This window comes from Pongo pygmaeus, chromosome 2, assembly GCF_028885625.2.
Source record: "Pongo pygmaeus isolate AG05252 chromosome 2, NHGRI_mPonPyg2-v2.0_pri, whole genome shotgun sequence".
In the NCBI taxonomy this organism is placed as follows: domain Eukaryota; kingdom Metazoa; phylum Chordata; class Mammalia; order Primates; family Hominidae; genus Pongo; species Pongo pygmaeus.
In genome coordinates this window covers 106,735,744-106,760,886 of record NC_085930.1, presented here as the reverse complement: position 1 = coordinate 106,760,886, position 25,143 = coordinate 106,735,744, and the positions used below count along the sequence as shown (strand labels likewise).

At 58.3% G+C, this 25,143-nt stretch overlaps 2 protein-coding genes across 5 annotated transcripts in view; one reads left to right on the top strand and one right to left on the bottom strand.

Annotated features, from left to right (window-relative positions):
• MYL3 (myosin light chain 3) overlaps nucleotides 1–1,931 on the bottom strand; it is a 34,857-nt gene extending 32,926 nt beyond the window's left edge. The window contains exon 1 of the mRNA XM_054481946.2: nucleotides 1,822–1,931. The gene's annotated coding sequence lies outside the window, so the exon portion shown is untranslated. The remainder of the gene's footprint in view (nucleotides 1–1,821) is intronic.
• Nucleotides 810–23,525, top strand: PTH1R (parathyroid hormone 1 receptor). 4 transcript variants are annotated; one of them, XM_063661963.1, is made up of 15 exons: nucleotides 810–866; nucleotides 3,242–3,364; nucleotides 13,657–13,759; nucleotides 15,425–15,598; nucleotides 17,580–17,690; nucleotides 17,799–17,917; nucleotides 18,097–18,191; nucleotides 18,390–18,585; nucleotides 19,029–19,182; nucleotides 20,752–20,812; nucleotides 21,141–21,207; nucleotides 21,493–21,587; nucleotides 22,252–22,393; nucleotides 22,476–22,517; nucleotides 22,997–23,525. In XM_063661963.1, the coding sequence occupies exons 2-15, from the start codon at nucleotides 3,290–3,292 to the stop codon at nucleotides 23,381–23,383; spliced, it is 1,821 nt and encodes a 606-aa protein (XP_063518033.1). In that variant the 5' UTR covers nucleotides 810–866; nucleotides 3,242–3,289; the 3' UTR covers nucleotides 23,384–23,525. The 4 variants fall into 4 exon arrangements, with proteins under 4 accessions (XP_063518033.1, XP_063518034.1, XP_063518032.1 ...); XM_063661964.1 differs by having other exon boundaries at nucleotides 13,549–13,759; XM_063661962.1 differs by lacking the exon at nucleotides 810–866 and adding an exon at nucleotides 2,020–2,213.
• Nucleotides 23,526–25,143: the final 1,618 nt, after the last annotated feature.

Genomic DNA, 25,143 nt, shown 5'->3' with positions numbered 1-25,143 from the left:
GATCCTGGCAGAGGAAGCAGCAAGGACAAAGGCAGGAGAGTGGATGTGTGAAGAAGGCCAGGAGTCTAGCAGACAGTTCCTGTTAGGGAGAGTCATTTTTGGAGGAAACTGTCTCAAATAGCACAGCCCTTGAACACCAGAACAAGAAATGAGGACAGTGGGCACAGGGAAGGGAGGCAGCCATAGAAATGCATGGGGAGGGCCAAGGCTGGTGGCTCATACCTGTAATCCCAGCACTTTGGGAGGCTGAGGCAGGTGGATCACTTGAGGTCAGGGGTTCATGACCAGCCTGGTCAACATGGTGAAACCCCGTCTCTACCAAGAAATGCAAAAATTAGCCAGGTTGGTGGTACACACCTGTAGTCCCAGCTACTTGGGAGAATCACTTGAACCTGGGAAGTGGAGGTTGCAGTGAGCAGAAATCATGCCACTGGACTCCAGCCTAGGTGACAAAGTGAGACTTTGTCTTGAAGAAGAAGAAGGAGAAGGAAGAAGAAGAAAGAAGAAGAAAGCAGCAGCAGAAGAAGAAATACATGGGGAATGCACCTGGGAGTGCAGTCTGGAAGCTGGATGGGCTTGAGCCAGCAGAAGGGTGGCTGGCAGCTGGATCCTAGGCCTTAGGGCTTGGGCTTGGCAGATTTGCACTGAGGGTTGCAGGGCAGGTTTGCAGGCTCTGAGGAGCTCAATATCCACAGGCTGAGTCTGGAGAGCCCCTGGAGCCCATGGGCCAGGATGCCCACCCTCGTGGAAACTAAACAGTAAAGTTAACATTGTCCTTGAATCAGCTGGCCAATCTCTCCATTTTGCAGATGAGGAAACTGAGGTCCAGACAGCGGAAGAGTGGTAGTGTCCAGGACACACAACTGGTAAGCGGGCAAGCACAGGCCGTTGCTTAGCCCAGACTCATTTCCCAGGGCCTCATGCATTCGCTTCCTCCGCCATCCTTAAAGCCCTCCGCTCCAGGCATCCCCAGCCCCTCCCTCTGCCTCAGTTTCACCACTTGGTACCGGGAGGTGGTAGGTTTGGGGTCGAAGGGCCCCTCCTCTTAGAGCTCCAGCGTGCCCTCCCCAGCCAAACACAGAAATCCCGCCCCGTTCAGCCCCAACCCCCGCGGACTCCTCCTTGCCTTCCCCTAAGTCGAGGGTCCCAGGCGGATCCGAGCCCGCCGATAGCTTTTGGGAGTGGGGGTGGAAACGGGGGAGGGAGGTGAAGCCTGAGAGTGGGTGTCTGGACTGAGCCGCAGATCTGGCAGCCTCGAGCCTCCGGGGTTGGGGTCGGGCAAGCTGGAGAGGCCCGGCCAGCAGCCGAATGGGTCAAGACTCGGAGACCCGGACCCGAAGAGACGCTGGGCAGGGAGGGAGCGGGATGTGTGGCTGCAGACCTGGGCGGGGGTCGGGGCTGGCCTAGGGCCGAGCGGAACGACAGGCCTGGGATGGGACTGAGGGCAGGGGACGAGGCGAGGGTGGGGCTGGACGTGGGGGAGAGCGGCAGCAGCCAAGCCGGGCTCGGGGCTGGCAGCCGAGCGGCCTCCCCAGGGACCCCGACCCAGCCCGAACGGGAGCCCAGTGGACTGACAGCGTCGCGGCCAGGGGCGTGCAGGGGTACCGGGCAGCCTCCCCAGGGGATTCGCCCATGAAGAAAGAGGGCTCTCTTCTCGGCTGAGGGTCTCTATTCGCCAGCGGGGGCCGGACGATCAGGGGAAAAAAAAAAATTAAAAAGCCCATGCTTTCCAGAAGAGAATGAAGCGGCGGCGGCGTCCCGGGTTCCCTGCTCGGGTCTCGAGGTTACAGCTGCCCCCCTCCCCGTCTCCCCAGCACTCACATCCCGCCGCCGTTAAGACCCCGGGCCTCGGCCTCTAGCGCAATGTCTCGGGGCGGGGGGCGGAAGGCTCCTCTCGGCCTCTCCACACTCCCGCGTCGGCGGCTGCGGAGGGGGTGGGGGCGGGAGAGGCCCGAGAGGGCGCGGGGGAGGGAAGAGGCGCCCGGCCGGGGGGAAGGGGAGCGGCAGACGCCGAGGCGAGGGATGCGCGCGGCGGGCGGTGGCTCCGAGCGGCGGCCGGGCGGGGGGCGCTGGAGGCCAGGCCGGCCAGCAGGGGGTATCCCGAGAGCTCCATGAAGTCCCCCCGGGGCCGCGGACGGGGCGCTGGCTTGGGGAGGCTGTCGGGGGGACCCCGACATCCATGGCAAGGCGGGGGCCGCGGCGGCGCGCTCGGAGTAAGTCGGGGCTGGGGACCCGCGCCGAGGGGAAGTGGCCGGAGTCGGGGAGGAGCGACTCCGGGCCTGGCCGGAGCAGCCAGGCTGCTCTGTCTCGGTGTCAGTCGGCGGCGCCTCCTCGGAACCCGGGGGAGTCGCCAGCCCCGCGCCGCTCGGCTCGGTGGCTTTTTTGGAAACTTGCAAATGTTTTCGTAGAGAGAAAAGGGGGAGGGAGGGAGCGAGGGAGTGACCGAAACGGAGCTTGGGGCCGCTGGAAGAACTGAGGCCAAGGCCGGGGGAGCTAGAGACGGACTGACAGACAGGCAGACCGACAGAGCGTCGGGGCCGCTGCGCGCTCGAGCCGCACAGGCGCAAGCGGGGCTCTGGCCAAGGATGGGGAAGGGGTGCGGGAGGCGGCTGCCGAGGGGCTGGGATCTCAGGAGGCCGAACGGCCGGGGGCTGGCGGCCGGAACACCCAAGGGCTCAGTGTGGCTGCAAAGTTGGGATCGCATCCCCTAACTGCACGCCCCGCGCGGCTCAGAACGCGCCCCCTGCCCGGCCCTGACTCCCTACGGGCGAAAGCCGCGGAGCTAAAAATAACAGTCCTGCGCGCCCCTCGCAGACCGCGACCCCGACCCCTCCCCCGCCCCCTCCCCCCACTGGGCGTGGGGCGAAGCCACAGCTCCCATTTCCCCAAAAGAAAAAAAAAGAAAGAAAGAAAGAAAAGGCGGCGCGGGAGGGGGGCTGGGGGCGGGCCGGGGGCGGGGGGCCCGGCCATATGGATGTGATTTCTCCGCTCCGAGGCAGACGGGCTGCTCCGCAGCGCTCGGCGCCCGCCCGCCCGCCGCCCGCCCGGCCTCCGGCTCTCCCTCCCTCCCTCCTGTCCCTCCTTCCCTCCCTCCTTTGCGCTGCTCGCTTGCTAGCCCTCAGCGCATGGGCCCCGCGCCGGGCCCCGGGGCCTCGGGCCGCCGGGACGCCGGGGTCCCCTAGGCCGGGGCGTGGGCGGGGCGGCCAGCCTGACGCAGCTCTGCACCCCCTACCACCACCAGGGCCGGCGGCGGCGGCTGCCCCGAGGGACGCGGCCCTAGGCGGTGGCGATGGGGACCGCCCGGATCGCACCCGGCCTGGCGCTCCTGCTCTGCTGCCCCGTGCTCAGCTCCGCGTACGCGCTGGTGAGTCCCCCGCCGCCAACACTCCGGGACAGGCTGCGGGCTTACCCTGGGGTCCGCGGTATAGGTCTAAGGCACGCAGTCTTGAGTTCCCCCAGTAGTTCGAACTTTGGGTGAGAGTCCCCTCTGATCCAGGAGCCTGGGTGCCTGCTGTCTCTGGGATGTCTGGACTGTGGGTTCCAGCTGCCTGAAGCATCCCTATTTCTGAAGCCTCGTTTGGGGCCCCAAATCTGGAAATTTGTGGTTGAGGTTTCCCCATCCTCTGCTTCTGTGAGCACCATGGCTGTTTCTCCCTGGAAGATGACAGTGTGACCCAACAGAAGGCTGGGCTTTGGCCCTGCTGCGTACTCCCACAGACTTTGCTTTGGGGACCTCTGTTTTCTGCAAGTTTTGTTGCAGTCCCGGACACAGGGAATGTAGGTCTGAGGTCAGAATCATCCAGGCAGGGGGTAGGATTTAGGGGTCCCCTCCAGCCCTCACACACACACATGCACACATGTCTGGCTTCACCCAGGGTAGAAGCTGTTTCCCCAAGGAGGTGGGTGTGGTGTGGCATGGAGGAGGGATGGAGGTCCCTGAAGGAGACTGACTTCACAGTGCACCCTGTAGGAGATGCACAGCGTATCCTGTGGGGAAGTGAGGAGACCCCTGGAAAGACTGTCACTCCCTGAGAGTGACCTAAAAGCAGAATGGTAGGGAAGGCTAGAGGGAGAGGAGAGACAGAGACAAAGCCGGGTGGGAAGGAGAGATCCCCCCAGCTGGAGGGGTGGACAGACTAAGAACAGCAAAGAAAAATAGGGAGAGACAGGCAAAGGCAGAAAGCTGGAGACACAGAGTGGGCAGCACCTCCTCCTCCTGGGCCAGGGTCTGGGGCCCACTTTCTGGGAAGGGGGTTGTCCCAGCCCCTCAATCCTATTCCACAGCAACCCCATCCCCTGGGACCAGCCCGTTCCTGAGGAGGCTGTCTGCCTGTGCACCTAACTTCAAAGCCCCTTCTCCCTGCTCCCCAGTGGGGGCATCTGCCTGCTAGAGAGCAGGGCAATCAGGCAGCCTCCACCTCCTGACCAGCAGCAGCTGCCTACACAGGGCAGAGCTCCAGGCAGTTCCAATGAGCCTGGGATTCCTCCACCTTTGCATGATGCCTGTGTAAGCCTGGGCTGTCTTTCTCCGTGCCTCAGTTGCCCCATCTCTAAAAAAGAGGGCCTGGAAGAAACATCTGCCTGAGAATCCCATCATCAGAGGCTCTCCCTTCCTCTGTGGTCCTCAGCACTTCCCACCTACCTGTGCCTACACCCTCACAATTCTGGCCCCAGCAAAGGCTACCCACCAAAGACAGCCCCATACAAGGCCTTGTGGATGGGGAAACTGAGGTTCAGAGGAGCTCAACACCCTCTGCAGAGACACTCCAAGTACTGACGAATGCCAGGGGATAGAACTGCCACCAACCCTGCCCCTGGAGTTTGGTGTGTGATGGTCTGAGGGGTAGACAGGGTGATGGGTGTGGGTGTCCTGAGAGTAAATCTATGTGTCAGAGCAGGGCTCTGTGGGACTCTGGGCATGGTGTTCATCTGGGTCTGTGTGATTGTGAGTGTCTGAGTCCCTGTGTGAGTTCACGTGTCTGAAGCTGTGGTGCATGACTTGGAGGTGCAGTTGTGTGTGTTTGTGTGTGCCTTTGTGAGCGCCTGTGCATCCAGGCCTATTGTTTTCTTATGTGTATTTCATAAATGCTTCTGTAGGGCTTTCTACTTGCCATTGTTCTAAGCAATTCACATACATTAGCTAGTCTAATCGTCCCAACCACCCTCAGAGGAAGGTTACTGTCCCCATTTTTAACTGGCCCGAATCACACAACCACAATGACCGTTACTTATCTCATGCCAAGCCCTGTGCCTCTATGTGTGTGTGGAGAATGGGTACCCAGAGCCCCACTGCTGTCCAGGGAAGCTGAGATATATGCAGAGAATCTTCCTGGCTTTGCCCTGGCCCATGTCTGAGAGTAGAAGGAGAGATGCCAGTGCTCAGTCTGCCCAGGACCTTGTTGAGGCATGTGAGTTCACTGGACACTCCCTGGCTTCCGGGCCAGAAGATTGGGACTGAAGGGCAGGGACAGCCTACTCACCCATCCAATATCCTATAGGCTCCCTGGACTCATCTGGGGCCAGCAAGAAGCTGGCAGCCTGCCAGCTCCCTCTCCTGAGCCCAAAGGACTACTGCCCCCCTTTAGATCTGTACCTATGCCCCTCAAGCCCACCAACCTTATCTCATGGCTGGTCACCAAACCTGTATGCTACCTGCCCAGCTGGTCCCAGGACCAGGCTCACATCTCCAGTGACCTCACATTTGGGGGGGCCAAAGAGCATTCCATCTGGAGGACACTGGTTGTGGCCAGACTCAGCTGGTCCATCTTCTGCTATACAGGAAAGAGTTACCTGGGAACCTGGGGTCTGGGGCGGGGTGGAGTTTAGAGGAAGTGATAGACCCACAGATTGTGAGTAGGAGGCAAAGAGTCACTCTTGTCCTTGAGGATGCGTCCTCCTAAGGACCCCCCCCCAGCATGTACACATGTGGAGGAGAAACTGCAACAAGAGAAGCTGGAGCTCAGCATGGGGCAGGCCTTGAGTGTGAAGATGTGACCACTAGGTAGGACTCACAAGAGACTGTGGTGTGGACTCACAGGCTGGGAGTGTGTGGGACCTTTTCCAGCCTGCTCCGGGGGCAACTTGGCCATGTTGCTTGCTTTCTTTTTTTCTTGAGACGGAGTCTCACTCTGTCACCCAGGCTGGAGTGCAGTAGTGCGATCTCGGCTCACTGTAAGCTCCGTCTCCCAGGAGAACGCCCTTCTCCTGCCTCAGCCTCCTGAGTAGCTGGGATTACAGGCGCCCGCCACCATGCCCAGCTAATTTTTTGTATTTTTAGTAAAGATGGAGTTTCACCGTGTTAGCCAGGATGGTCTCGATCTCCTGACCTCGTGATCCGCCCGCCTCGGCCTCCCAAAGTGCTGGATTACAGGCGTGAATCACCACACCCGGCCGGTTGCTTGCTTTTAAAGACAGGAAGAAGCCAACATGTACAGAACAGTGGCTGTCCCCAGATTCTGAGCTAGAAACTGTCACAGATTGTTTTCTTATTTCATCCATTCACCCAGTGATTTCTACGCGAAAGGGCCCTGAGAGTCACACAGTGAGTCTGTGGCACAGAAGGATTTGAACCCAGATCTTTAGACCTTTGCACTGAATTCCTTCCTCAAAAGCAGCACGAGATTTGCTGCTGGCAGGAGATCTTCATGTCTCACTCTGGGTTTTCTCTTTCTTTTTTCTTTTTTAAAAATTAAATCATGGCCGGGTGCAGTGGCTCATGCCTGTAATCCTAACACTTTGGGAGGCCAGGCGGATCACCTGAGGCCAGGAGTTCGAGACCAGCCTGGCCAACATGGTGAAACCCCATCTCTACTAAGAATACAAAAATTAGCCACGTGTGGTGGTACGTGCCTGTAATCCCAGCTTATTGGAAGGCTGAGGCAGGAGAATTGCTTGAACCCAGGAGGCAGAGGTTGCAGTGAGCTGAGATCACGCTGCTGCACTCCATCCTGGGCGACAGAGGCTCTGTAAAAAAAAAAAAAAAAATTAAATCCTTCTGTTATTTTGTTAATTTTTAACTTCACAACTGATATATGAATATGTTCTTATAAAAGAGTCAAACAAGTCTGTAATCCCAGATACCTGAGAGGCTGAGGAGGGAGAATTGCTTGAGCCCAGAAGTTCAAGGCTGCAATGAGCTACGATCATGCCACTTCACTCCAGCCTGGGTGACAGAGTGAGTCCCTGTCTCTGAAAAAAAAAAAAAAAGAGAGTCAATGAATAAAAATTAAACAGAAGCCCTCCTTGATCACTCCCAAGCCCCAGTTCCCTTCTAGGGAAAAGCATTTTTAGCAGTTTGGGTAGAGGGGCGTTCTCCTTCCTCTTTCTGTGTGTTTCCAAATGGTACCTCTTTGTGTACATATCAAGTAGATAATTTTGTCATTTTCTATTTGTCTGGTTGATTGTTTTTAAATAAATGGCATCAGTTTCTAGATAGGGCTCTGCCACATACATATTTTGACGTAAAGGTGTGTCTTAGAGATCTTCATTTCAGTAAATATGAATCTATATTTTTAAATGCTACATAGTATTCCAAAACCTGGGACTCATTAAGTAGTCCATAGGAATGTACATTTAGATCATTTCTGCATAATTTGTGTGTATGTCTATATGTGTGTGATTCCAGATGGTGGCAGGGAAGCTCCTTGAAATGCCCTCTACTGTCCCCATGTGACTATTTCCTAGTAGGATATTTCTAGATTTTGTCATTGCTGGGCCTGAGAATATACATATTTTTTATTTTAATAGCATGGCCAAATTGCCCTCTAAAAAGCTTGTGCTGCTTTATACTTATACAACACCAAGACCAACCAGGAGGGCCTCTCTCCCCAAGCCCACTATCTCATAAGATGTTAGGAGGATTCTTTGTGTTTCACCTTTGCTTGGATAGGTGAAAATGGTGTCTCTTGTCATTTTAATTTGCTGATTACCAGTGACTTCTGGGCTTTACAGTGAGAGCTTGCTCGGGGCCATTAACCATCATTCTATGGGTTATTTGTCTTTTTCGTATTGATTTGTTGAAGCTTTTTATATCACCTGCCCTTAAACACATTCACCTCAGCTCTTGAAATGGCTTATGGACAGAGCAGTAGGACGGGGGCCAAGCCCTCCCAGGAACTTGGGTTTTCTTCGGAATGTTTTAATGAGGCGTCAAGTAGCCTCCCTCAGATTCCTGTTGTGGGCCTTCTGGGGACACTCCCTGGTCCAGCCACCACATCAGGAAGGCAGCTATTTCAGAAGGAGAGTCCTCAGGAAAAAGAAAAGGTGGGGCGAGGGTTTTGCAGACATCTGAAATTGTCTGCAAAATATAGTGTGACTGGGAGAAGGGCGCAAAGTTTTGCTCAGGTTTGCAGAAACATCAGAGACCTTCAAACCCTTAAAAGCCCCAACTCTGGGGCCAGTCTTATGCCCGAGGTGAGACCTAGTGGGATCCATTCTGCTGAGCAGGCGATGGCTTAGATTAGGCCATACTGTTCTTCTGGGCCTTGATTCCTCAGCCCAAGTAGGGGCTGCTTATGAAGATCCACCAGGTCGTAGCAGCCAACTCCGCTATCCCAGGCTCCATCCCACTGCCTGCCCCGAAGGCGGCCACGCTGGCTGGCCAGGATGAGAGGCGTCACAGTGCCTCTTCCCCCCCAGCCCCTCCCAGCCCCAAACACAGGCAGCCTGTTCAGGAAGGCCTGGCGAAGGGGAGGAAAAGTCAGCACAGCACTTGTCAGCGGTGGCGGGGCAGGACGAGGAGCCTGCTCAGGCCAGCCGGACAGAGAGAGGGCAGCAGGGATGGGGGAGCAGTCCCAGCCAGCTGGCACGGGAGACATCCAGGGGTGCCAGCATGGGTCCCAGTAGTAGAACCTGGAGGAGGGCTGTAGGAAGGCCAGGAGGTCACGAAGGGGTCTCCTGTTAGCCAGGGTTTTCTCCTTCTGGCGGTGCTAGAGGCATCAACGGCCTGGTTCCCAACACCAGACCCCAACTGTCCTCTACCCAGTTACAGCTGGGGACAAGCCGCCATCACCAGCACCACTGACACTTTATGTCTACCCACCTCCACTCCTAAATCGGCTTCGGGGAGGCTGCCTTAGGGGATCTGCAAAGGGAGACTTGCTTAATGCAGCAGCTAAAATCCAGGATTATGGAAAGATGATACTGTGGCTGGTGCCAGGGTACCCGTGTGGCTGGGCACTTTCTCCTCTCTTTCCCTTCTTCCAAGGCTGCTGCTTCAGTGTGAAGCAGATCTTAGCTCCATCCTTGGCCCTCATCTTTCTGTGACTCTTGGCCTCAGTGTCCCTGTCTGTAAAATGGGGATGTGGTAGAAGGTGCAGGAGGCATGGGTTTTAAAGCTCCTTGCTGACCATGGGGAGGATGTGCTACAGTGGGGGGTATTGAAGCCAAGCACCGTGATGGCTGGGTTGGGGGAGTCAAGTCAGCCCTAATCAGGACCATAGGAGGAGTGTTGGGGGGGATATGGGACACCTGGTGCAGGGCTGGGTGGCCTGTAAGTGGTGGGTATGGACTAAGTGACCCCTGGCCACAGCCCAGCCCCAGTCCCTCAGTCCTCACCCCTGAGACCCAAGATCTGCAGATCTGCTGGATCTAAGGGGATGCAAGCCTGAGTCCTCTGCACCCTGGCACTGAGCCAAGAAGACAGGAACTCCTCAACGGAGAGAGGGTTGGAGGGGCGGGGAGAAGGGAGTAGCAGACAGGGGGCATGCCAGGCTGAGAAGAGTTACAGCTGTCAGCATTTCCCCTTCATCCCCAGGAGATAAGGCCTCCTCAGCCAGGGTAGAGGCAGAGGAGGGGGTCCTTTTTCCTCCTAAGCTCAAGCTTGGGGCCTCTGGCAGTAACGTTGAATCCTAATGTAAGTCCAGAGTGGATCCAGAAATGCAAGGAGCCATTGGGATACTCTTCCATCCCAAAAGCTTGCCAGGAACACGTTATCTAGCAGGTCCTCCTGTAGTCCCTGCCCCCAGTCCACCCTGGGGCCCCATCTCCCATCTGCCCCTCACTGTCACCTGCTGGACTCAGCCATCTACCCAGATAATCTCCCCCAGCCACCTTGGGTCCCTGGCCTGGCTGGGAGCACCCATGTCACCAGGCAGCAGGGGTGCACATGGCGGGGATGTGACTTGCTGCTGCTGCTGCTCACAGTATCAACAATAGCAACCAGCTTTTCCTGAGCTTCACCCCTGCCCAGGCTTGTTGTGAAGTACTTCATTTAATCTTCACAGCAGCCTTTTTTTTTTTTTTTTTTTTTTTGAGATGGAGTTTCGCTCTTGTTGCCCAGGCTGGAGTGCAATAGTGCAATCTCAGCTCACTGGAACCTCTGCTTCCGGGTTTGAGCGATTCTGCTGCCTCGGCCTCCCGAGTAGTTGGGATTACAGGCGGCACCACCACACCCAGCTAATTTTGTATTTTTCAGTAGAGACAAGGTTTCTCCACGTTGGTCAGGCTGGTTTCAAACTCCCGACCTCAGGTGATCCGCCTGGTTTGGCCTCCCAAAGTGCTGGGATTACTGGTGTTAGCCACCGTGCCGGGCCAGCAACAGCCCTATTATTACCCTGATTTTACAGGAAAACTGAGGCACATGGGTTAAGCAACTTTCTCAGACATGAAGCTAGTCAAGGGTGGAGGTGGGATTCACATTGTGGGGCTGGTGGCAGAATCTCCTTGAAGAGGAGGGCACAGCTGGAGGGAGGAGTGAACAGGAGTGGGGGCATTCCAGGCACGGAGCTGTGAGCTAACGTTTGGAAGGGTAGTGCACTTGGTGTAGGGTTATCCTCCTCTTCTTGGGAAAGTGCTTCCTTAACTTTAACATGAGTTATTCTTGTTGCAATGGCTGTGCTAACAGATAAATAGGTCCTAAAGTTCAGGGAGGCCAGAGGTGGGGCCACCACCCCTATGGATGAATGAAGGAGTGTGGGAGCCATGCGTGCTGGAAGCACATATCTTTCCCTCTCCTGAACATCCCACCTCCAGAAAAAGGGGTGTGCCTCCTCCTGGCCATGGAGAAGGTGAAGCCAACAGCTGGAGGTAGAGGCTGAGCCAATTCCTTGAGCCAGTGAGGGGTGTGTTGGTCAGCTTTTGGTGGTCAGGCTGCCAAATGGCCACTCAGTTTTCAACCCATGACTGCCTGCCTGTAGTCTAGGCCATCAGGGGTGACCCCTAGTCATATCAGTAGGCTGGTCTGTCTGTTGGGAGGCCCAGTGAGTCAGCAAGTCTCTAGGGATGGGTGGGAGCCTCCGTCAGTCACTCCAGAGCTCTCCATCAGCTGGAGAAAATACAGCACAATGGGTTTGTCTTGAGCGGGGTGGAGGTGGCAGAAGAAGAAGGATAGTGGGGAGGGGGTAAGACAACAAGATGGCAAAGGCAGTGTAGATGGTAGTTGTTGGGCAGGTGGCAGTATTGGTGATGGTGCTAATGTTGCCTTGGTGATGCTGGAGGTGGTGGCAGTGGTGCTGGTGCTGGTGATGTACCAGTTGTGATGGTGCAGATGGTGGTGATGGTGGTTATATTGATGATTACAGTAGTGCTCATGGTGGTAACGGTGATGCCAGTGGTGGTGGTAGTAGTACTGGGAGGGACTGGTGATGCTGGTGTTGGTGTTAGTGACAGTAATGATGGTTATTGATGGAGGTACTAGCAGCAACGATGGAAATGGTAGTTAATGGGTGCTGTAAATGGAGTGGGGTGGGCAGGGATCAGCCCCCTCACCAGCATGGATCCCCCATGTCAGAGGCACAGGGAGAGCTTCAGGTTAGTCTTGGAGGCCCCTGGATCCTGGCAAGTCCAACTTGTCCTCCCTTAAGCCCCCCCATCATTCTGTGTCTACCTCTGCCCCAGCCAGCTCAGCCATAGCTGGGGAAGCAAAGAGACTAGGATAGAGGAGCTTTGGCCAGCCGCCAGCACGTGAGGATCTGCTCCAGCCCTTCCTGGGGTCCACAGCAGTGGTCCCGCGGAGATCTCAGGGTCCACCTCAGCCCCCAGAGACACCAGAAGCACGGGCCACCCACAGACGCAAAGGCTAAGGAGCTGCCGCCTCACTCACAGACGCACACACGCCGCCCTATGCCCAGAAATACATGTGCACGTGCATGCTCACAAACACGTCCGGCTCGCGTCCCACACTGACATGCTGGACAGTCTCCATGTGAGAACGCGCACGGACGGGCACACACAAGTGCACGCGCCGGCCACTCGAGGATGCGCCGCCACTCGCGCGCGCACAGGGACGCGCACGGGGCTCCGCTAAGTGGAACCAGCAGAACCCGAGGCCGGCCGAGCCAATTGGAGACTCCTTGGCCCTGGAAGCCCTCGCTGCTGCCGCCAAGAGACGCGGTCAATTAACTTCTCCCTGCAGCCAGGCTCTCCGACCCGGCCTGCCCGCCCCTCCCGCCGGTGCCCGCCCCATCCCCGACCCGCCTCCTTCCTCCCCTGCCTCCTCTGGGTCCTCCCGCCCTGCACAGCCACGCTCGGACTGCAGGGCCCCGGCCCCGCCTTGGCGCGTCTGAAGGATGCGGCTCTGCCCCGGAGCTGAGGAGACGTAGCCTTTTGCGGGAGGGTTGGAGGGGGTCGTCTCAGGGGACATACCCCTGCCCAGGGGTCTGAGGAAACACGGCCCTGAATTAAGAGGGATGGGGCTGAGGGCTTCACAGCCCCGCCCTGGGGAGGTTTCAGAGACCGCCTTAACCTCTGCGGGTGACATTCACGGGAGTGGCTGGGCTAGGCACACCAAGCTGCTCCCGACTCCTTTTCTCCCAAGTCAGAGGACAGAGGCTCAGACCCGTCAGCAGCCACCTGCTCAGGGTGAGCCTCCACCCGCATGATATTTCATTTCCTTTCTTATAATGAGGCCAGTGAGTCCTGGTGGGTGGCAGCCAGGGCCCAGGGTGTGCAGGTTGGAGGGAAGGGAAAGGACATTCCAGGCAGAGAACAGCAGGAGTGAGGGCCTGAGTGTCATCAGAACTCCGGAGTCTGGATGGAGGGAGCTCCCAGATAAGCAGTGGAATGACAGGGACTCCCACCCCCCAGCCAGCACCAGAGTGCCCAGCCCAACCCAGGCCGCGTGCCAGCAGTTCCTCCATCCTCTCTTTCTCTCTCTTGGGATTGTAAGGAGGGGAGGCATTGAGGCACTCACCGTTCACTGGGGACAGCATTGACTGGGGAGCTGGGCCAAGATGGAAATTGGTGACTCCCAAGGGCCCCCAGGGTGCCAGGACTTGAAGGACTCCAGGCTGGGTTTGTCTCCCCAGAGTTCGCCACTCCTTATCCACCCCCTGCCCCCGACTCATGTCCCCAGCAGGCAGCCAGGATCCTGTGTGGATCCATCCTGGGACATTCCATTCCAGTCCCATGTACCCCTGGGGAAAGGACTGGACAGAGAATATCAGTGACTGCAGCCTACAGGGTTACTGGCGGGCAGGCAGGAGAGAGCCCCCGCTTTTTCCCTTCGATCAGGCAGGCCCCACCCCTCAGAGCCACAGCTTCCCATCTGTAAGGTGCGAGCTCCATAGAGCAGATTCCCCACATGCAGGGGAAATCCCACCTTCCCTCTAGAATCAGGACCTTTTGAAAGGGGGTAATCCCTCTGGGAAACTGGGATGTCTCTGGGACCTGCTGCTGCACCGGAAAGTCCTGCCTGTGGTCTGACCTTCGGCTTGGCAGGTGGATGCAGATGACGTCATGACTAAAGAGGAACAGATCTTCCTGCTGCACCGTGCTCAGGCCCAGTGTGAAAAACGGCTCAAGGAGGTCCTGCAGAGGCCAGGTGGGGATCAAAGGAAGAGGGTCTGGGGATGAGGCCAGGTGAGGGAGGGGCCAGTCAAGGGCGGGACCCAGGATACAGAGCCAGGTGAAGGCTCTCTGTGGGGGCGGACTCAGGTAAAGGGGGCCAGGCCGAAGTGAGAACCGAAGTGGGGTGCGTGGTGCAAGAGTGGAGTCAGCAGGCTCGGGCATCCATGGCTTGTCCTAAGTCTTGAGCTCAGGTCCCTGTGTTGCCCACCACCAGCACTCAGACTGATAGCTGTCGGGTTAATCTCATCAACCGAAGAGGCCCAGACCCCAACTGACTGAAGGAGAGGAGCAGCTTCCTCCACTGAGAAGCCCTTAGGGTTCTGCAGGGGTTGAGGCTGGTGCCCGCCCAGAACACAAGCACGTAATGACAAACACACTCTGTGGCACACAGATTTTGCTCACACTCACAGAGACTCACATGGTCTCTGCAGTCACAGCCCCACCGATGCCAGCCCCAACAGTGGCTCCCAGTCACATCGAGATCTGGGGGGTCAGGTGGGCCCCTCACTCTGGGTCCTGAACCCAGCCCCTCTTCTTAATTGTGAAAGCCTGGAGGAGCCTCTCTTTGCCCCTCATCATCCACCATGGAGCCTCTCTCTTCCTACTGTACCCCACCCTGCTACCCACATCCCCACACTGAGGCCCAAGAGTGGAGGCAGGAAAATGAGCACAGTCATTCTCATCCCAGTCCAGGCTGCCTGGACTCAGCTTCCCATCATTGCCACAGACCCGACATGTGAGGACCAGGGGGGCCTAGCTTGGGTGGTGGCTGAAGGAATACAAGTCAGAAAATGAGGAAGACTTTGTGGCTAGGAAGAAAGACCTCTCCAGCCTGGGCAACATAGTGAGACCCCATCTCTAAAAAAAAATTTTTTTTAATTAGCCAGGTGTGGTGGTGCACACCTGTAGTCCCAGCTATAGGGGAGGCTGAGGTGGGAGGATCACTTGAGCACAGGAATTTGAGGCTGCAGTAATTCATGATCATGTCACCGCACTCCAGGCTGGGTGACAGAGGGAGACCTTGTCTCAAAAAAAAAAAAAAAAAAGACCTCCAGCATCTCTCCAATGAGAAGAGAGGCCAGGCTCCATCTCAGATTAGGCATCTCGACAGCCACTGTGGAAGCTGTGAACCACATACTTGAGGATCCAGGGCAGGGGATGGGGTGGTCTTTTCTGTCCACTCTTGACTGTACCACCTTGCTCTGGTCTTCTCACCACCAGCTTCTTTACCTGCACAGCACTCAGGCAGGCCAGACTTCATTTTCGCTATGTAACCTGTCCATTGACATCACCTACTCTGTCTGCTTTCACCGTGCGCCCCCTGGTGGGGCCTTCACTGCTGCGTGGCCTTGGCCCCCACTCCTGACTCCTGGGTGGGAGGATACCACCTCTGCTCTGTCTTGCCCAGTTTAGTGCTCACCCCACTAGCTGATCCTGCACTCCCATTCCAACCCTGGGGGACAATCTCCACCTCCTCTTATTACTTCACCTGGCAAGCACTTTACACTTTGTTAAACACCTCGTCAGCCATCATCTCAGATCTCCCAACAGCCTGGATGTCAGCAGGGCAGGAGACAACCCCTCCATTGTGCCAAGGGGGAGTCTGAGGCCAAAGAGTACCCCAGGTCTCCTGTTGTAGCACAGCTGACAGCCATCATTACCACCCTGGTTTCTCCAGCCGACATAATGGAATCAGACAAGGGATGGACATCTGCGTCCACATCAGGGAAGCCCAGGAAAGATAAGGCATCTGGGAAGCTCTACCCTGAGTCTGAGGAGGACAAGGAGGCACCCACTGGCAGCAGGTACCGAGGTATGTCTCTGCTTCCATGCATCCAGCTGGCATGGGCTTGGATCCACCCACCCCCATTGCACTGTCCCTCTGATGTGAGCTCATGCTTCTTGGCTCTTATAGAAAGTAAAAGGCTGCAGCCACATCCCCAGGCAAGGGGCTGGGAGAAGACAGAGTGTAGTGGGAAGGAAGGGGAGCTGGATGGCTCAGGCCTCAGAAAGAGATGAACAGAGAACTCTCCAGCACCACGCCAAGAGTGGACCCAGGGCTACGGTCCCCACCCATGGAGAGAAAGAGAGATGACAGAGAACCCTGGGGGACAGAGAGGCAGGGAGAGATACACAAAGACAGACAGATAGTGATAAAGACAGGGAGAGGCACGGAGACAGATCAACAGAAAGGCAGGGAGAGACAGTCACAGAGATAGAGGGGACCAGGAGGCACACACTGAAGTCTGGGCTCAGTGTGTCAGAGGTGGTACATGGGGACACATAGTGGATAGGGCCACAGAAATAGAGAAGGAGAGGAGGGCAGTGGCAGAGGGTGGGGCCAGAGGCAGTGGGACAAGGAGGGGAAAAGAGAAGGGAGGGAAGCAGATGAGGAAAGGCAGACAGAGCCCAGGCTTTGGCCACAGGGCCGGTTTCAACCGGCCGGGTGGGCAGTAGATTCCAGATGGGCCACATCTGGGAGGCTGTGGTCACCCTGTGGCTCCCTGGGGACCAGAGGGAATTGTGGGCCTGGCTGGGTGGGGCTGGGAATATGGCGCTCAGGACAGAGAGCCTTTCACCAAGCCAGGGCGGGTCCAGCCATCAAGGCAGCCTTCCAGGGTGGCTGGAGAGTCCTGTGGTTGGAGCCCTACAGAGGGAGAGAAGGGGGCTGCAAGCTGGGAGTGGAATGTGGAAGGTCCAGAGGCTGGGGACCCTCCAAGGTCACTTAGCCTCCCTGCAGTGAGGCTGGGGCTCCAAAGTGGCATGTCACCCTACTTTGAATCACACCATTAGCACTTAGATTTGGGGAATCGATCTCCCCCAGCAGTGGCCGTGGGAGTCTCACAGCAGGTACTCAGGGCAGGCATTGAGTGGTGGTAGAAGCATGGGCCAATGTGGTTAATCCCAACTTCCCAATGAGGAAATGGAAATAGAAAGACTGGGGACACCTGCGTGAGGTCAGCAGCTCCTTGGAGTCCAGCAGGCACTAGAAACCAGACCTCCTGCCGCCTGTCCATGATCCCAGGGGAAGGGGCACACAGGGAGCCTCCCAGCTGAGGGAGAGTTAGTCTGGGTACTTGCCCTTCTTCAGAGACACCTGGAAGGTGGTTCCTAGAGCAGAGAGAAAGGCGAGAGGCCTGGCCCGGGGCTGAGCACTTGAAGAGGACAGGGCCCTGTGTTGTATGACCTCAGCAAGTTGCCTACCTCTCTTGGCCTCTGTCAGCCCATCTGGAAAATGGGGCCAGTGCCAGTACCTGTATCGCAGAGGTCATAGTAAATTCTATGAGGCCAGGTGGGTGCAGCACACAGAAATACATTTTCTCCAGAGTGCTCCAAAGCCTGAATTTTCCTGCTTGGGGCACACGTGTCCCTGCAGGACCAACAACCACTGATGGGCTGGGTGCGGTGGCTCATGCCTGTAATCCCAGCACTTTGGGAGGCCCAGGTGGTTGGATTACCTGAGGTCAGGAGTTTGAGACCAGCCTGACCAACATGGAGAAACCCCGTCTCTACTAAAAATACAAAATTAGCTGGGCATGGTGGCGCATGCCTGTAATCCCAGCTACTCCGCAGGCTGAGGCAGGAGAATCGTTTGAACCTGGGAGGCGGAGGTTGCAGTGAGCTGAGATCACACCATTGCACTCCAGCCTGAGCAACAAGAGAGAAACTTCGTCTCAAACAAAACAAAACAAAAACAAAAAAAACAACCCACAGATGTATTCATCCTTCTGGGTCACTAATCATGGCCTTGACTCTCCTTTGGTATCCCCTACCCTGTCTGTCTCTGGGCACAGGGCGCCCCTGTCTGCCGGAATGGGACCACATCCTGTGCTGGCCACTGGGGGCACCAGGTGAGGTGGTGGCTGTGCCCTGTCCGGACTACATTTATGACTTCAATCACAAAGGTGAGGGCTGCTGGAAGGGGTGGGGATCACAAGGAGGCTGAGACTTGGAGCTAGGGGTTCAGTGCCTCCAGACCTCCCTGCCGGCCCTGACCTCCCATGGACCTGCAGGCCATGCCTACCGACGCTGTGACCGCAATGGAAGCTGGGAGCTGGTGCCTGGGCACAACAGGACGTGGGCCAACTACAGCGAGTGTGTCCAATTTCTCACCAATGAGACTCGTGAACGGGTGCGAGCCTTTCTCCTCCCCAACCTGACTGGGATAAATTCACTCCCACCCACAGGTGACCCCTGACCCAGCCCTGACTCCTGACCTTGACTCCTCCAGCAACCTTACCCTGGCCTCTTGCTGTTACCCTGATGCTCACCCTGGGTCCCAGGGCTCTGACTGTGTCTCCCCCCGCACAGGAGGTGTTTGACCGCCTGGGCATGATTTACACCGTGGGCTACTCCGTGTCCCTGGCGTCCCTCACCGTAGCTGTGCTCATCCTGGCCTACTTTAGGTGGGCGGGGCGGGGCGGGGCGGGGCGAGAGGCGGTGAGACATGGTGGAGGGGGGCGGTGGCCGAGGTCTGATGCGACCCACTCCCTGCACGCATCACCCCCGGCGGGTGTCCCTACCTACGGCGCACAGCCCAGCTTCCTGTCCACCCGCCGCGCGTCCTCGTACTCCCACTCACGGTGATGTCGCGCGCCCCGCAGGCGGCTGCACTGCACGCGCAACTACATCCACATGCACCTGTTCCTGTCCTTTATGCTGCGCGCCGTGAGCATCTTCGTCAAGGACGCGGTGCTCTACTCTGGCGCCACGCTCGATGAGGCTGAGCGCCTCACCGAGGAGGAGCTGCGCGCCATCGCCCAGGCGCCGCCGCCGCCTGCCACCGCCGCTGCCGGCTACGTGAGTACCCCTCCGCCCGCCCGCTCCCGGTGCCGCCACTGGCCTCGTGGGCCCCGCCCCGCCCCCCTCCAGCCCGGCCCTCGCCCTGCCCGCCTCCTGCCAGCCCACTGGCTTCAGCCACTCAAACCCGTCTCATAGGGTCCCTCGCAACCCTCAGCTCTGCCGCCAACCCTGCTGCCAAGGGCTCCGAGTGTCCCACACGCCCCGCGCTGCCATCAAGGCTCCTACCTCAACCCAGTACCCTCTAGCCACTCTACCTCTTCACTTTGCCTCCTGCCCCTGACACAGCACCCCACTGAGAGTGCCTCCCAAGCGAAGCCTGCCCCTTCCTGGCCTGTTTGGCCGGCACCACTTGTCCCCTCCAGCCGCCCCAGCCCCCCAGCCCAGCCCTGACTTCCCGGAGGCAGGCCTTGTCGTCTGACTAACACCAGCTGGTCTCTTAGGCGGGCTGCAGGGTGGCTGTGACCTTCTTCCTTTACTTCTTGGCCACCAACTACTACTGGATTCTGGTGGAGGGGCTGTACCTGCACAGCCTCATCTTCATGGCCTTCTTCTCAGAGAAGAAGTACCTGTGGGGCTTCACGGTCTTCGGCTGGGGTACGCGGGCACAGTGGGTAGTGAGGCTCCGGCAGGGGTGGCACCGTGGGTGACAGGGAGAGGGCAGCCCCTGGGGGGAGGCGCCCACACAGCACATCCCGCCCCAAGTGGAACAGCAGGAGAGAGGCCTGCCGCCCTTCTGTGATCCTGACCCCATTCCAGGCTCAGGGAACAGCAGGGCTTGGCCAGGGATCAGGTTCACCTGAGTTTAGATTCACTTGAATTGAGGCTCGGCCCAGGAGAGGGAAAGGAGGGACCATCAGGCCAAGATTCAGCTCAGGATCAGAGTAGGATACTGGGTCAGAGGTCAGCCTGGGGCTGGAATTGGGATCTGGGACCCTCCCTCTACCCTGAGTCCCATGGACTAGGCCAGCATCTATTACCCCACCAATCCCCTTGCTGGGATGGGGTGCGGGGCCGCCCACACCATTGCCAGCCTCAGAAGGCCTGCGGGGTCCATGGCCCAGAGCCGTGGGCCCAGCACCTCAGCATCACCTGAGCTTCACAGCACCTCTGCAGAATGGGTTGCTGGAGCCGCGCACTCCTCCCAGCCCCCCACAGGCTCTGGGATCCAGTTACCAATAATTGTCCATTATTGTTGGCAGCTGCACAGCTTGGCTGGGCTCCGGGACAACTGGCCAGACTGCAGAGGGGTGGGCCGGGTGGCTGGAGCCCTCTCCGCACTCAGCACCCAGAGACCCACAGGTCAACAGCCACCGCCTCCCTGCCCCTCGACATACATCCTGACCCTGACCTCACCATGACAAGCCCCAGAGTTGGGGAGACCTGGGCCCAGTCCTAGGAACAGATGCAGGCTCTGGGGCTAGGAGGTGTCCTAGTGGACTGGCGACATGCAGATTGGGAGTGCATAGAATCCTGGGGCACAGGAATGTCACAGCTCTTTTTCGTACCCTAAATCCAGATCATACCCTATCCCTCCAAGGGTGTACCAGGCCTAGAGTCAACTTGGTGGTGTGTGGTCGGGGAAGACCTGGGGCTCCCTTCCCAGAGGCACAGCTCACCCAAATATACCATGTGCCCCTTGAGCTGGCGCAGGCCAGGACATACCGACACACCAAGGTCTCCCTGTGGCCTCTGCTCGGGACAAAACCTCTCACCCCATCCAGTCTCATCCACGAGGGCTAGGACTTTTCAAACCAGGTTGTGGGGGGTGCTGTGCTGGGGCAAAAAAAAAATGCGGAAAATAGGCTGTCTCCCCACGGGAGCTGCAAGTCCAAAGCAGTGCCCTCTGCAGAGGGAATGGACAGGGCGTGGATCAGTTAGTGATACCTTATTATTATATTATACCTTGTACCCCATATATGTGCATATGATATGGAGCCAAGATGGGGGCAGAGGCTGAGCTGGGTTTTGAGGGCTGGAGCCCCAAGGGGAAGCTGTTAGGACACCACACGGCAGAGTGTGGCTCTGTCACCAAGAGGACCAAGTATCCAGGGTCAGGGGTTCAGGGCAATGGTGGGGTAAGCTGGGGGGTCATCGAGGATGAGGGGGGATGACCTTGTGGACAGCAGCCACAGCCCTGCACACTGTCCTCCTCTGTGCCCGCAGGTCTGCCCGCTGTCTTCGTGGCTGTGTGGGTCAGTGTCAGAGCTACCCTGGCCAACACCGGGTAGGTCCAGGTGGAGAAGGGGCCCAGGCAAGAAGCACCCCTGGGTCCCTTTTCTTCCAGGAAGCATGTGAGAGGGCCTCCTGTACCCTGGCCTCAAACGGCCCAGCCTCAGGAGTTCTCAGTCCAGCCTCGAGCCAGGAGCACCCTCGGGGTCACAGGAGGCTACTTCCAAAGAGGCCTGTGAGGGTGGCCTCAGGCCTGGCCACACCCAGCACCCCTGCCCTGTGTCCTCAACAGCTAATGTCAGACCAGACCAAATCTGGGCCTATGTGGGCAGTCTTAGGATGGGAACAGGAGGGATGGGAGCTAATGCCTCAACCTCCCCCAGGTGCTGGGACTTGAGCTCCGGGAACAAAAAGTGGATCATCCAGGTGCCCATCCTGGCCTCCATTGTGGTGAGCAGGGGTGGGCTGCTGGCCACAGGGGTGGGTGGGATGTGCGCCTGGGCCCCCCGGAGCCAGCCCCTGGCAGGGACCCAGGAGGCTTCCCTGGACCCCAGTGTCAGAGCCACAGAGGCCGGAGGACCCGCTGAGCCACACTCCAGCCCAGAAAGGAAAACCAAGGGCCCAAGGAGCCGCCCAGAGATGCAGTGACAGAGCAGAGCCTATGGCCGTGGCTGCCAGGCCTTGCCCTGCCCCACTAGGGTGCAGCCTCCAGACGCAGCCCCCTCACTCCCACAGCTCAACTTCATCCTCTTCATCAATATCGTCCGGGTGCTTGCCACCAAGCTGCGGGAGACCAACGCCGGCCGGTGTGACACACGGCAGCAGTACCGGTGAGCCCACCATGCCTGCCATGCCCTGGCTCCTCGGGTCCCTGAGTCCCGGTACCATGTACCCCAGGAAAGACAGTGGCCCCATGAACGAGCCTGGGGCAAGGGAAAGGACCCAGCATCTGACTCCCTGGCTGTCCTCACCCACCTGGCCTGCCCAGCAGTGATGGGAGGCCCTAGGGGCACCCCAAAGCCAGCCTGCCCACTTGTACCAGGCCCTGCACTAGAGCTGGAGTCTGTGAGTGTGCGATGAACTTGAACCTCTCCTCAAAGAGTTGGTTGCAGGGAGTCTGAGGAACAGGTAGGCGGTGGGTGGCCCCAGGAAGGCCGTAGCTCAGCTGAAACCTGAGGAGTGGACTGTGGGATAGTGAGGTTCGACCGTGGAGGGGAGTGCTTGCCAGCTGAGGGCTCCACAGGTGCAAAGGGCCCAGGGACAGGGGCACTGTCATTTGAAGTCCGCTCCGGGAAACCGCTGAGAACCAAGGGGCCCTATTAGCACTTAGCCAGGACAGCAGCCATGCAGGTGAACTGGGTTGTCCTCCCGTGGTGACTGGAGCCCTGGGCCCCTTTGAGCCTCCGGAGCCTGGGGCTGGCAGGGTGGGGGGTGGCACGATGCTTGTTGAAGGGGAAGTGGCTTGGCCCTGACCTACCTGCCCCGCTGGCTCAGGAAGCTGCTCAAATCCACGCTGGTGCTCATGCCCCTCTTTGGCGTCCACTACATCGTCTTCATGGCCACACCATACACCGAGGTCTCAGGGACACTCTGGCAAGTCCAGATGCACTATGAGATGCTCTTCAACTCCTTCCAGGTGCGCGGTGCTGGCCCGGGCCTGGCTGAGGGCGGGAGGGGTTCCGGGGGCAGGTCCTGATTCAAGACATCCCTCTTCACAGGGATTTTTTGTCGCCATCATATACTGTTTCTGCAACGGCGAGGTAAGCAGGAGACAGTGTTGGCGTAGGGCAGGGTGGGGCAGATACCCCAGAGGCTTCCTCAAGGCTCATTTCTCCATTCTTCCACCCTGTTATTTCTTTGTGCCTCCAAGAACACCCCTGAGGACATGCTGAAAGCAGAGAAGTCTTTCCAGATGATGCAGGCTCAGGATGTGCTAGGATGTGGGGACTCTTCAGTCACTGGCATAGCCAAGTGTCTTCCCAGCCCCATGGTTCAATTATCTGTGACCCAGATTGGAGGACTCAGCCATCTTTGGGGCAATTTGAGCCTTGTAGATTCTGGGTGTGTCGGCTGCCTGTAGCCAAGCACCCTGTCGTGAGGATGGGATCTCACTTGGCCTTGGAGTTTCCCAGGAGTCCCCTATTCCCGTTTTCATTCCGTGCTGGGTGTCCAGGGGCCGGGATGGGGCATCGCTGGGGTTGGGAGACACACCTGACTGCCGCGCCCTTACTGCCCCAAGGTACAAGCTGAGATCAAGAAATCTTGGAGCCGCTGGACACTGGCACTGGACTTCAAGCGCAAGGCCCGCAGCGGGAGCAGCAGCTATAGCTACGGCCCCATGGTGTCCCACACAAGTGTGACCAATGTCGGCCCCCGTGTGGGACTCGGCCTGCCCCTCAGCCCCCGCCTACTGCCCACTGCCACCACCAACGGCCACCCTCAGCTGCCTGGCCATGCCAAGCCAGGGACCCCAGCCCTGGAGACCCTCGAGACCACACCACCTGCCACGGCTGCTCCCAAGGACGATGGGTTCCTCAACGGCTCCTGCTCAGGCCTGGACGAGGAGGCCTCTGGGCCTGAGCGGCCACCCGCCCTGCTACAGGAAGAGTGGGAGACAGTCATGTGACCAGGCGCTGGGGGCTGGACCTGCTGACATAGTGGATGGACAGATGGACCAAAAGATGGGTGGTTGAATGGTTTCCCACTCAGGGCTGGGGCCAAGAGGAAAAACAGGGAAAAAAAGAAGAAAAAAAAAGAAAAAGAAAAAGAAAAAGGAAAAGGAAGCGGTGTGTGGCTTCCTGTGGCCCAAACTGGGGACTCACTCCAAGAGGGCAGGGCTGGGAGCCAGGGAAAGCTGTTGGGGGAGGGCCATGAGTCATAGAGGAATCCTCAGGTCTCACTTCAGAACGGGGAGGGATCTGGGGCCTGTGGTATCATCCAACAGAAGGGGCCCAGAGAGGCTCAAGTCTGCAGGGGTCACACAGCAGCCAAGTGGACCCATGTGGGAATCCAGCCTCAGCCTCCGTTGCCGCCAGCTGTGGAGCTGCTCTCCACACTTGTACCTAGACCCCATGGGGGACCCAGGCTCCTCTGGGCCAACTCTTCTGACTGCTGCCCCCATCACTGCCACCCAGGGCTGCTGGCAGATCCCTCAGGTCCCTGGCCACACCCTCAAGCCTACGGCCCTGCCACAGAGTGGACCTTTCCTGGCTGCCCGGTGGCCACTCAGGGAGCCCTCCACGCAGGAGCCTTAGCATCCACCCATGACCTGACATGCCTCTGTGACTGAGGTTGCAGGAGGAGCACCAGGCCAGCAGGTGAAGGGTGGGCTGGGTCCCTGCTCTGGCTCAGGACTTGTGGGGAGCCAGGAGTCTGAGCCCAGAGGGCTGGCTGGGCAGGGGCCTACAAGGTGGGACACATCCATTCACTATGCATCTGGGATAGTCACTAAGTGTCCTCACCTGACTCTCACCTACCACCTTACTCACCCCCCCGGACCCTGCCCTCTCCCACCTTGGGCCATTCGTGGGCCCCAGAGTGGCACAGAGCCCCTTAGCCCGACACCCTGAGGACTGACCCTACAGCATGCCCACCCCGAGCTCTGGCCTGAATGAGCTTCTTGCTCTTGCTCCAGCCTGAAGACGGCCCCGCACGAGCCCTGCCCTGCCTTCCCATCTCCCGCTCAGCCCGCCTTGCTCTTCTCCATGGACTCAGCATCCAGGAGTGCACCCCATCTCCAGCAGCCCACACACACCCTGTAGGGCATAGGGGAGGGGTCAGGAGGCTCAAGACAAAAAACTCAGGTGGGCGTTAGGAGGTGTGGATGCCTGCTGAGCAGCCTCAGGCCCAGCCCTGCCTGCCCTTCCAGATGACGGACAGGACCAAAGGCTGTCCAAGGGCCTGGTGCACCCGTGGAGCTCCATGCAATGGTTGAGAGAGGCATAGGCCAGTCTTGAAGGGCTGCAGAGCCAGGCTGGGAGCCACTGGAAGTTCAAGAGGGAGAGCAACAAGGTCTGAATGTTTAAAAAGTCCCCACAACAGTGTGGAGACGAGAGGAGGCTGCACAGAGGTTGGAGAAGAGGTGGCCTGGCAGGAGGTGGGTGGCCTGACAGGGAGATGGTGACAGGGAGGGCAACAAGAGTTAGCTGGGGGAAGGAGACCTCAGCAGGGCAGACCTTCATCCTTCTCCCCAGGGATGTCCGATGCCGCTCTCTAGGGTCTGAACGGAGGTTTCTGAAGTAATAAGCCCATGAGGCCCACTCACCTACAAGCATTCAGACTGGGCACCCCGCAACAGGGCTGTGGCTTCCCCCTCAGACTGGGTGCCCCCCCCCAGGTGGAGGTGGGCCTCTCCTCTCAGATTGGATTCCCTCTAGGACAGGGTTT

Coding starts and splice junctions, on each gene's coding strand:
- PTH1R (XM_063661963.1), top strand. CDS start 3,290: ATGGGGACCGCCCGGATCGCACCCGGCCTGGCGCTCCTGCTCTGCTGC. Junction 13,760..15,424: donor GGAGGTCCTGCAGAGGCCAG/GTGGGGATCAAA, acceptor CTCCTGTTGTAG/CACAGCTGACAGCCATCATT. Junction 21,588..22,251: donor GACACACGGCAGCAGTACCG/GTGAGCCCACCA, acceptor CCGCTGGCTCAG/GAAGCTGCTCAAATCCACGC.